General features: G+C 41.4%; 1 protein-coding gene across 1 annotated transcript in view; it reads left to right on the top strand.

Moving 5' to 3' along the window:
• The window catches only part of CEP192 (centrosomal protein 192), an 87289-nt gene extending 75550 nt beyond the window's left edge, over window positions 1–11739 (top strand). Inside the window, exons 38-42 of the mRNA XM_079718011.1 lie at window positions 1613–1732; window positions 2112–2233; window positions 3685–3811; window positions 4264–4322; window positions 11298–11739. Coding sequence (XP_079574137.1) covers window positions 1613–1732; window positions 2112–2233; window positions 3685–3811; window positions 4264–4322; window positions 11298–11436 — 567 coding nt within the window. The 3' untranslated portion in view covers window positions 11437–11739. The remainder of the gene's footprint in view (window positions 1–1612; window positions 1733–2111; window positions 2234–3684; window positions 3812–4263; window positions 4323–11297) is intronic.
• The last annotated feature ends 706 nt before the right edge of the window (window positions 11740–12445 follow it).

Below are 12445 nucleotides of genomic sequence, written 5' to 3'. Positions count from 1 at the left end.
TATCAAAACCAGGCAAAGATATGACACAAAAAAGAAAATTACAGACTAATATCACTGGTAAACATGGATGCAAAAATCCTCAAAAAAGTACTAGCAAACTGAATCCAACAATACATTAAAAGGATCATACACCATGTTCAAGTGGGATTTATCCCAGGGATGCAAGGATTTTTCAATATCTGCAAATCAGTTAGTGTGATACACCACATCAACAAATTGAAGAATAAAAACCATATGATCAGGGACTTCCCTGGCGGCGCAGTGGTTAAGAATCCGCCTGCCATTGCAGGGGACGCGGGTTTGATCCCAGGTCTGGGAAGATCCCACATGCCGTGGAGCAACTAACTAAGCCTGTGTGCCACAGCTACTGAAGCCCACGTGCCTAGAGCCTATGCTCCGCAACAAGAGAAGCGACCGCAATGAGAAGCCCGTGCACCACAACAAAGAGTAGCCCCTGCTCGCCGCAACTAGAGAAAGCCTGCGCACAGCAACGAAGACCCGAAGCAGCCAAAATAATCAATCAATCAATCAATTAATTAAAAACAAAAAAATATCATCTCAATAGATGTAGAAAAAGCTTTTGATAAAATTCAACATCCATTTATGATTTAAAACTCTTCAGAAAGTGGGAACATACCTCAACATTATAAATGCCGTATATGACAAACCCACAGGTAACATCATACTGAACGGTGAAAAGTTGAAAGCATTCCCTCTTAGGTCAGAAACAAGACAAGGATGTCCACTCTCGCTACTATTATTCAACATAGTTTTGGAAGTCCTAGCCACGGTAATCAGAGAAGAAAGAGAAATAAAAGGGATCCAAATTGGAAAAGAAGTAAAACTCACTGTTTCCATATGATACGATACTGTGCTTAGAAAATCCTGGAGATTTTCTATACCAGAAAACTAGAGCTTATTAATGAATTTGCTAAAGTTGCAGGATACAAAATTAATGTACAGAAATCTGTTGCATTTCTGTACAGTAACAACAAACTATCAGAAAGGGAAAAGGAAACAATCCATTTACCATCACATCAAGAAGAATAAAATACTTAGGAATAAACCTGCCTAAGGAGGCAAAAGACCTGTACTCAGAAAACTAAGACACTCATGAAAGAAATTAAAGATGACACAACAGCTAGATATACTGTGTTCTTGGATTGGAAGAATTAATATTATTAAAATGACCAAACTACCCAAGGCAATCTATAGATTCAGTGCAATCCCTATCAAAATAACAATGGCATTTTTCACAGAACTAGTACAAAAAATTGTTTAATTTGTATGGAAACACAAAAGACCCCAGATAGCCAAAGCAGTCTTGAGAAAGAAAGATGGAGCTGGAGCAGTCAGGCTTCCTGACTTTAGACTGTACTACAGAGCTACAGTAATTAATAACTTTTTTTTAATTAAAAAATTTACATTTTGAGGAATATGTTACTTAAAGCCTTAAAGAAAAGTATACTTGGATCTGATTAGTGGCAAAATTAGCCAAAGCAAGGACATTTTTCCCTTCAATTTTTTCAATACCACACTTTGAATTGGTAATCTAACTGCATGTGTGTAAGGTTCAGTGTCTGAATTTCTCTCCTGGATGTGTTGTTTGTAGGTCTCCATCACGTTTTTGCCCAGAGATAGAGGGGACTATGCCCAGTTTTGGGATGTTGAGTGTCACCCTCTTAAAGAGCCTCACCTGAAGCACACCTTGAGATTCCAGCTCTCTGGACACGTGAGTGTTACACTGAATTTAAGTATATTATTTGGTGTGTTTTAAAGACACCAAGGGAAACTGGCATGAAAAACTGGCCTGTTGTTTTTGGTATTATTGTAATCCCATTGATTCTGTTATAGATTCTTATCATCTTAGTTTTCTTACGTGTCTTTATTGATTGGCTCTATGAAATTTGTTTGCCTTAATTAGGTAAGATTGTGTTTGTGTGTGAGAAAGAGAGAGAAAGAAACAGTGCAAGATAAAGCATTTTGTGATTAAAGAAATTTAGAAATCCTAAATCTCCTTTTTAAAAATTAAGAAGGAAGTAGTAGAATTCAAATAGGTAAGTGTCCATATGTTTATTTCTCCTTCTCCACCCTGTGATTTTTTTATACAGAGTGTCAAAGCAGAACGTGAGCTTGAAAATTCACGCATTTCCACAAAGAGCCTCATTAAAATAGATAATTTACTTAAGCCCCGAAGACAACCTGTATCAGAGGCGTCTGCTCTCTTACCTGGGTATGTTGTTTCTGTCATTCTCATGAATTTTTCCCAGAGCTTTATTGAGGTTTTATTACATTCAGTAAAATGCCCAGTGGCTTACCTGTGATTGACGTATGTCACCCCCACTGCAGCCAGGTAGAGACCGTTTCTCTCTCCTGGAGCATCCTCACATGCATGCCTCTCTGCAGCCACCCCCACCTTCACCCAGGATTTGTTCTGTTCCTGTGTGTTGCCATAGTTCTGTGGAATTTCATGCACATGTGCACTCAAGTTGTGTCTGGCTTTCACTTAACGTAGTGATTTCGGGATCATCTGTGTTGGTGAGTGTACCTATGGTTTGTTCCTTTTGTTGTTGAGTTCTCATGCCTCATCATAGGAGCACATCACGATTGTTTCATTTTCCTTTTAGCATTTGGTGGCTTCTGACTTGGAGCCCTTGTGAATGAAGGTGCAGTGAATATTATTATATGTGTATTTTTGTGGACATATTTTTTCATTTCTTTTGGGTAAAAATATCTAAGAGTAGAATTGCTGGGTCATATGGTAGAAATTTATTTAACCTTAAACTGCCAAAGAATGTTCCCAAAGTAGTGTTCCAATTTACATTCCACAAAACAGTGTATGAAAGTAGATTCTTAAAAACTTCGAAAAATGTATGTTATACCAGCAGCTTACAAAGCTTTAATGATAGTATGTAAATGTTTTACCTAATGAAAAAAAAAATTTTTTTTTCAGGGATGTGTTTTTTTTTTCTTAACTTTTTTTAAAATTGAAGTATAGTTGATTTACAGTGTTGTATTAATTCCTGCTGCACAGCAAAGCAATTCAGTTATACATATATATACATTCTTTTTTTAATATTCTTTTCCATTATGGTTTATTACAGGATATTGAATATAGTTCCCTGTGCTATACAGTAGGACCTTGTTATTTATCCATTCTCTCTATAAAAGCTTACATCTGCTAACCCCAACCTCCCACTCCATCCTCCCCCACCCCCCTCTCTCTTGACAACCTCCAGTCTGTTCTCTATGTCCATGAGTCTCTTTCTGTTTCTTAGATATGATCATGTGTGTCATATTTTAGATTCCACATATAAGTGATATCATATGGTATTTGTCTTTTTCTTTCTGACTTACATGAAAATGTTTCTTATAATCCTTAGTTAACTAACATTTAGGTCTAACTTAGTTGTGGAGGAAGGTGCTTGTAAGGAAAATATGTTAAGTTCCTCTCAGGGAGGAGGAGGCGCTACTGCTGTCTCAGCTGCTTCCCCGCACCCCTGGATGCTTCCTGCTGCCAGCAGTTTGTCTTAACACACGTTAGTCAGTCGCCTTTACAGAGCTACTTTAACTGAGTTGCGGGAGAAAACAAATTAAAGCCACACTTCATAATGTAATATATACAAATAGTTTAAGTTACTATGGATTTTAAATAGTTAACCTTCAGACCTATCTCCATAGCAGGCAGCTTGACCTCACCCACCGTGGAGTTTATGCCCCAGAAGATGTGTATCGGTTTCTGCCAACGAGAGTTGGGGAGTCAAGGACGTTGAAAGTCAATTTGCGAAATAATTCTTTTATTACACACTTGGTAAGTTGGAAATCCTGCTGTGGGTTTTGGAAAAGTAAGTGTAGTCTACTATTTGATAAACATTTTCCTGATAATTAGAAGCTTGTTTTATAGATTAAGTTATAATAGTTAAGTTTTAAAATGGCTTAATACCGTATTTGAAAAGAAACTCGGGAAGTTCATGATCCTTTACCTGAAAATTGAAAATTATTTAGTATTTGTTTTCATATTTTCATTTTTTAATTTTTCCTCTTGTTTTCTTCTGTACTATCACACCAACATATTTCTGGATAACATTTACTCCAGTTAGAACTAGAATAAACTCATTAAACTTCCCTTAAGTGTTTTCATGAGCATTTATCATTTTACCTCATTTTGTGGCTATACGTAAGCAAATGTATGGTATGTTGATTTAAGTATGCACAAATATCTAACTTGTATAACTTAATAAAATGTTTCATATTAAATTCCAGCTCAAGTTTTTAAGTCCCAGAGAGCCTTTCTACGTCAAACATTCAAAATATACTTTGAGGTGAGTTTATCATAAGCCAAAATGTTCTCATTCTAGTGCAGGTCTTTGTGTTCAGGAGCCTGAGATTGCTCTTGGGGGTTAGAACTGTGACGTCTCTCTCTGTTGCAACCCCTCATCCTCCTCACCAGCACCACAGAGCACCAAGCACGTGGTGAAGGAGACAAGGAACCTGCTAGGGAAACAGTCCGTGACCTGTGGGTACGTGTGGCAAGTAGCAACTCAAACTTGCGCAGTGTTTGGACTTAGTGCGTGACTCCTGTTTCCCAGTATTTTGACAGCCATATACTTACATAGAACCTTAATTATCTTGTGATTAACTTTAGAGTGATTTCTGCATCACATGTTATTTTCACTACACTGAGAATCAAGGATTTAAATTTTTACTAATTAGGACAAAAACCTTCCCAGATTAATTGGCAAAATTTTATTATCCTATTTTCCAGTTGTCCAGTTCTTCAAATAACCCTGTATTGTTCTTAAATCAGGGCTTCATTTTCTTGTCGTCCTTGCTTATTTTCTTTTTTTTAAATGTGTTTGTTTTTATTTATTTTTAAGGTGTATGTATATATATATATATATTCTTTCAGTTTTATTGACATAATTGACATACAGCACTGTGTAAGTTTGAGGTGTACAGCATAATGATTTGACTTACGTACATGATGAAATGATTATCACAATAAGTTTTGTGAACACCATCATCTCATGTAGATACAAAATTAAAGACATAGAAAAAATTTTTTTTCCTGCGATGTGAACTGTTAGGATTTATTCTCTTAACAGCTTTCATATATAACGTACAACATGTTCAGTATATTTATCGTGTTGTACATCACATCCCTGGTACATACTTAACCTTACAACTGGAAGTTTGTACTTTTTGACTGTCTCATCCAGTTCTCCCTCCCCCAACCCCCTGCCTCTGGTAACCACAAATCTGATCTTTTCTATGCATTTGTTTTTGAAGTATAATTGACCTACAACACTGTTAGTTCCTGTATTTCTATGGGTTTTTTTGTTTGTTTGTTTGTTTGTTTTCTGGTACACGGGCCTCTCACTGTTGTGGCCTCTCCCGTTGCGGAACACAGGCTCCGGACACACAGGCTCAGCAGCCATGGCTCACGGGCCCAGCTGCTCCGCGGCATGTGGGATCCTCCCATACCGGGGCATGAGCCCGTGTCCCCCGCATCGGCAGGTGGACTCTCAACCACTGCGCCACCAGGGAAGCCCGTATATGTTTTTATTTCTATACATTTGAAACTGATCACCACACTAAATCTAAGATGATACATCACCACACAAAGATATTACATAGTTATTGACTGTATTCCCCATGCTGTACGTTTCATACCTGTGATTCATTTATTTTGGAGCTGGACGTTTGAATCTCTTAATCTCCCTCACCTATTTCTTTCTTCCTCCTACCCCCATCCCCTCTGGCAACCACCTGTTTTGTCTTTGTATCTATGACTCTATTTCTGTTTTGTTATGTTTATTCATTTGTTTTGTTTTTTAGATTCTACATGGAAGTGAAATCATACAGTATCTGTCTCTCTCTGACTTATTTCACTTAGCATAATATCCTCCAGGTCCATTCATGTTATTGCAGATAGCAAGATTTCATTCTTCTTTATGGCTGGGTAGTATTCCACTGTGTACCACATCTTTATCCATTCATCTGTTGATGGGCACTTGGGTTGCTTCCATATAATACCTTTTTCCATCCTCTCACTGTCAGTCTGAGTGTCTTTAGATCTTAAGTGACTTTTGTGTGTGTGTGTGTGTGTGTGTGTGATGCGGACCTCTCACTGTTGTGGCCTCTCCCGTTGCGGAGCACAGGCTCTGGACATGCAGGCTCAGCGGCCATGGCTCACGGGCCCAGCTGCTCTGCAGTATGTGGGATCTTCCCGGACCGGGGCACGAACCCATGTCCCCTGCATCAGCAGGCAGACTCTCAACCACTGCGCCACCAGGGAAGCCCTTAAGTGGCTTTTGTAGCAGCATATATACGGGCCTTGTTTTTGTATCCATTCAGCTGCTCTTTTGACTGGAGCATTGAATCCATTTACATGTAAAGTAATTATTGATAGGTATGTACTTTCTTCCATTTTGTTAATTGTTTTAGGGTCTTGCTAATTTTCTTTCTCCATATGATGTACATAAAGGCTGAAATCTCAAACTGGGTTGTCACTGTTATTTAGAATTTTAACAGTAGACTTCTGTTGCACTTAATACTGAAAAATAATTTTATCTTCATCTTTGAATCTTTAAACAATTTAATTATTATAAGATCTTTCATTTTAGCATCAAGAGACTGTCCCAGAAACATGTTATATTCTGTGTAAACTTGGCCCACTTGCAGGCGTTCAAGGGCTGTCTCTTAGTTACTAGCCCAGCAGCACTGACTCAGAAGCTTACACTTACCTTCAGATACTGGAAGATGAGTCGTGGGGACCGTTCTCTCCACCTCTCATCCTTTCTTCCCCTTCTCGTCCCCCCTCCCCCATCCCATGTGCTATGAAACCTGCCTCTCAGGAGCCCAACCTAAAGGCACGAGTTGTGCAGAGTCAGCAATGAATATACCTAGAAAGTTACCATGGACTTAACTTCTCTGAGCCTCAGTTTTCTAATTTGTGAAATGGAGATGAAAAGCCACTGGCAGCCTGGACTCATTACAGGAGTATGTGAGAGGTGGTCCTGGGGAGCCCCAGCAGGACCCACAACATCGATAGAGCATCACGGTTTCTGTCGGTGCTTTCCCAGCCAGTCCCTTCAGTGAGAACATGGATGAGAGGGACCTGGGTTTACAGCACTCCTAAGTCTGAGCTTTCCCGCTTTTCTGCCCTGAGCTCTTGTCTGTGGGTCCCTCCCATGACGGCCTGAGACTGGTGACATTCCACAGTTGGTAGAGTAGGTTGGCTCTGCTGAACTGAGGCAGAGCTGCAGAAACAATTCACCTATTTAAAAATAGGTTGTTTAAATTCCCAGTTGTGACACTCTTTAGTAACGGAGTACAAACTGATACTGAGTAAGTGATCTGTCCTGAACACCGTTATTATCTGAATTTGAAATTTATCCTAACGGCCTTATTAACTCTGCTTCCCGTTTACTCTGTCTGGTTCACATCCCTGAGCTTGGTCAGTGTTTTGCAGGTGTGTGTCTTTAAACGTGAAGCAGAGGGGGTGGAATACTTCTGTGCAAACCAGCGTATACCTGTCACAGCTTACTGGAGGGGCTTAAGATTTTTGTTTCAAGGAGCTTTTATCTTAAAAAAAATCTTTTTTTAAAAAAAGTTCAAGAAACCTTCAGATTTAAAAAAAATTCCCTTGAAGAGCCTAACAGCTTTTTAAAAAACAGTGTTTGCATTCAGCTCATCTACAGTTTTGGTAAGGACTCATTACTTATAATAACTTGTTAAATTACTTGGCTTTATGTCACTTGCCCATTTTATGGCTGAAGGATGATGCAGTCAACTTAACTGGAGATAAACATTCCTTTTCCAGCTTTCATCATTAAATACACTGTAGTTTCAAATTCTCTTCTGATGTTATGTTCTTTGCTTAATTTGCTTTCACAGATTTTTTAAAATTTAATTATATTTTAGCTGAAATTTGTAAATCAGCTCCTTCTTGATCCTTTGTAGAAAAAGAACCTGTTTGTGTTCAACGCCAATAGCATTACATGCGGCAGCCTCTGGCCTAGCAGGGCTATAGGGACCAGCCAGCTGAGTGAGGCCCACAGGCAGTTTGTGGTCGCCAGTGAGCTGTTAGACCTTCACAGGAGACCACACGACCTAAATTGAAATGTAGTTTTGGCAGTTAACATGTCAGAGTATTTTCATAATTGCCACCTTCAGTTTCCTCCTCCTACCCCTGTGACCAGCGGATAGCGTCCTTCTTCCTCATGCGCCTGGGTGCCCATCTCATGTCCCAGCAGCACTTCCTCCTCCTCACGCACAGCTCCCTGCAGTGCTGTTGACGCAACAGGCGTGATGCTAAAGCATTCCTAACGAGGAACCTTTATAAATGAGATGGCGTTTTGCTTAGTTTCAACTTGTCTAAAAACCAATTTTAAGACATAAAATGTGTTCATTCTAGTAATCTAAAAGTAGACATTTTTATAGAGTTGAACTTGGTGACTTGCCATTCCAGTGATAGAACATTTTAAGCTGTCCTGAATTAGACACTCACCGCTTTTCTCTGCAGCCTAGGTCATGTCACAACATCTAAGAGAACTTAGAAACATGAGAAAATATTTTGTAATTAAGCAAAATTTGGGCAGTTTACATAAGCTAGCATTTAAAATAGCATCACAAGATACATTTTGTTTCCTTATACTCTTCAAGCATGTTATTACTTTAAAATGTTTTTAACTTTTTATACTTTGAAAAGAAATTTAAATAAGGTAATTTTATACTTTATTGGTGGCAGGTACTTAAGTTATTCTGATGCATTTCATTAGGGAACTTAGGATAAATATGTAATGTTACAGATTCCAGCATCAACTTTAATAATTAGCAACTCAGTATAAACTTGATGAAATATGAATAAGAAAACCATGCGTGCAAAGCAGTAACTTTGATCTGTTCAACCAGGTGAAGTAAACTCTAAGTCGTAGAAAACTCTTCTCTTATGACATGTCCATAGGCTTAAGTCTTACGTAAAGGAAGGTCGGAAAGCTGGTTTTTTCATATGTAAGAATGACTTCTTTCTATTTCGGAGAAGTAGCGGTTTGCTCCCATAGCTCACCTGAGAATTCTCCCGCAAACTGGGGCAGGGGCTGCTGTCAGTGCAGGCGTGGAGGGCTTTGTACCTGTCCCGAGAACGAGACTGTTGGACCCTGGACGGGCTCGTGAACTGTAGGGGGCCGGTATGGCGGCACTGGCCTCGGCAGGTAGACAGTCTGTGCCGAGGCTCCTGGGGAGCCCCTCCCTGTCCCCCGTGGTCACGTTCTCTTCCTCAGGGGCCGCCTGCCCTGGGACCCGTGAATCCCACTCCCCGAGTAGTAGCGCGGCTTCCGTCACCGCAGGTCTGCCCTCCCAGGAGGCCCCTCTCCCGGGCTGTCCTCATGCGGTGGGGACTGTCAGCTGACTGCAGATCAGTAGGTGGGAGCCCCTCACGTCCTGGGGGTTTTGCCTTAGGTGGAGGTGCTGGGGGAGGGCGTGTGTTGGGCACGTTTATGTCGTCCACGGAAAGCGGTAGATTGTGAAAGAGCTAATGGAAGAGGAGCATCAATGAGCAGTTTTTTGGTAAAGGTTCTGTCTTGGGCTCTAGGTGATCATCTCTTTCTCATGTCTTTTTAAGAAGAATTTGTTGTGTTCCCACTTAGCCCCGAAAGCATCCTCTGTTAACTGTTTGTTCAAGTCTAATCTCTGCTGAGACATTGCAGCTAAGGCCCCATCTGCTGGGCTCACAGCAGCGCATGCAGGTCCTGGTGAGCCACCCCCTGTGGCTGAGCGGCCAGGCCCTGCTGTGTCCTTCAGAGGGAAGCCAAGGAGCAGCAAAGTGCTCGTTTCAAGTTAAAGAAAAATTACGGTTGCTGTAATTTGTAGGTTCACAGGCATGAGGGGTGAGGGGGGTTCCAGGCACCGTGCCAGCCCTGCCTCTGTACCTCCTGCTGCTTGCTCTGGGGCCTCTGCTGCAAAATTTGTCATTGGATGGTAGGAGGTTTTGAACTAGATCTCTGCGTTGTGTCTATGTGCTTTCCTATTATGTGTTCCTATTATGTGTGTGTGTGTGCGCGTGTGTATGTGTGTGTGTGCATGTGGGGGGGTGTGAGTGTGTGCTGTGGGGGGGCTGGTAGTGTGCGTGCTTGTGTATGTGAGTGTGCATGTGTGTGGAGAGAGTGTAAAGCCCTCTTGGTAACAGCACAGTCACTGCTTCGCCGCACTGCTGGTGCTGGAGTTGTGTGAATCTGTGGTTCTTTTTAAGTTGCACCCCCCGTTTATTCAGTGTCTGTAAATCTAAAGCAGGGGATACATGTTTGTCATAATATGTTTTTCAACACCCTTCCTCAGTTAAATATGGGGTTCTTTATTCCATGTTAGTAATGGGATCCTCTAGAGATTTACTTGGGGTATTTTAATGCTTTTAGTAATTCATAAGTTAAAAGGCCTCTTAGGTTGGCAGATTGTACTACGTCATTCTGAGGATTGAGATGCTAACATGAAAGAGAAAATTGTCCTTTGTCAGTGACATCGAAAGGTACCAGTTATTTTAAAGGCACCTTAACTTTGATGTGGGGAAATGAGGTAAATGCATTGGGGGGAAATGACCCAGACTTTAAATATGTATATTCTGCATTATCAGTTACATGCAGGAAAAGGGCTTTGAAATACTTAGACTGTTTTCTGAATTTCTAGCCCACTGTGCTGGGTTCATCAGGAAACATGCTGGAAACAAAAGCACAGGTCAGATCCAATGGCTGATCCTGAACACGTGTGGTCGAGATCAAGGGCGGGACCCCTGCCCTCTGAGGAGAGTCTGAAAGCTGTAAAGTTTCACTCAAAAACGATTAAGACAGAAAGTTGGTGACATCACACAGGTGTGGGAAAGTGCCTTTGTCTAATTCCCTGGGAATAAAGGTGTATTTTTGAAGCTTTTGGGACCTCGTTTTATGAGCAAAACCAACCCCCCCCCCGCCATGTACTACTTTTAAACACAGGGCGTTCATTACCTGCCTCGATAGAATCTGAAAATAAGTTTTCAAGAAGACTTTTGGAAGGTTTCATATGAAATTTGGCGCAAAGCCCACCAGCCCTGTAAACGTTGGTCCCGCTGCCACGGGGGCGGTCGGTGGCACGTGCTCCCTGACCTTTGGGGGGCCGGTGGCCTCCTGCTTCTACAGATGCAGCACCAGGCCCTGGGCCTCTTGGCTCCTGCTTCCTTGACCGTGTTCGCTCTCTGCCAGGCGTCGTGAGGCTGGAGGGGCTCCGTGTGCCGTGGCCTCAGTGTTGACACCCCTTTCTCTCTGCAGAGCCCAGCACTACATCAACATGCCTGTGCAGTTCAAGCCCAGGTCCGTGGGCAAGTTTGAAGCTTTGCTCGTTGTTCAAACCGATGAAGGCAAGAGTGTCGCCATTCGACTCATTGGTGAAGCTCTTGGGAAAAGTTAAATAGAGTCCACTTTGTGTAAAGTAAATGACATAAGTTATATTTTGGTGACTTCATTTTTTTCTGTACTACAGTTACGCCTTTGTATATATTTTGTGTGATAAATTGGATGTCTATAACTATAGATTTGTTCTTTTGAGAAGCTAATACTGAAGACCTGACTAAAACAATCATGTAACTATCCTATAGTATTGTATTTAACTTTTACAGGGGAGAAGAGAGTTCTATTTTTGCATTGATTATGATATTCTGAATAAATATGGTGTATATTTTAGTTGGTATATCCAGAAATAAACTTAATTTCCATTGAATTTGTTTTTTTTATATGCTGTCATGTAGACATTAGAATATCACTTTATTCTGCTAATTATTTCCAAGCGCCTTGGTCTGTTCTGTGATTTTTCTCCTCCATTATAGTTCTGTTTCCCTTAAGAAATTCCTTCTCGGTTCCTTTGTCTTTTAGCTAATTGCCCAGAGTAGAAAGGAAAGCTTCCTTTCAAAGAAATTGTCTTTCTCCGGAGTGGGGCAGGCGCCATGTTCTGTGCAGACACATTGGAGAGGTTGATGGTATATTTTAAGAGGGCGTTTATTGAAATTAAAGCTGGCGGGACAACTCCAGAATCCGGTGTAGAAGGGCACTGCCGTCAGGTACCAGAGGGACCCGGGGCACAGGGAGTGAGGGCAGTGAGCCTCCCGAGGGGACAGAGCGCTCTCCTGCTGTGACGTTCCCTGGTTCTACCAGGAGAGACATGTGTATTAATTGCTCTGTGGCCATTGCTGGTGAGTGGTTGTGCAGCAGCGTGGGGGTCGCAGCCGGGTATTATCGATGGAGCAGAAGGACCTCGGAGGGTGTGCAAAGCTGCCAAGAGGGCTCTAACCCCCAGCATTTACAACCACGACAGAGAAACACTGTCCTTCCTGAGCACAGATTTAAGACAGTCTTACACGTCTGCCACATGGGTCAGTAATCACAGGTGAAGGGTAGAGGCAGTCCCACAACTGTTGATCCCT

Source organism: Hyperoodon ampullatus, assembly GCF_949752795.1.
Source record: "Hyperoodon ampullatus genome assembly, chromosome: 13".
In the NCBI taxonomy this organism is placed as follows: Eukaryota; Metazoa; Chordata; class Mammalia; order Artiodactyla; family Ziphiidae; genus Hyperoodon; species Hyperoodon ampullatus.
This window is presented reverse-complemented; position numbering and strand designations above follow the sequence as displayed.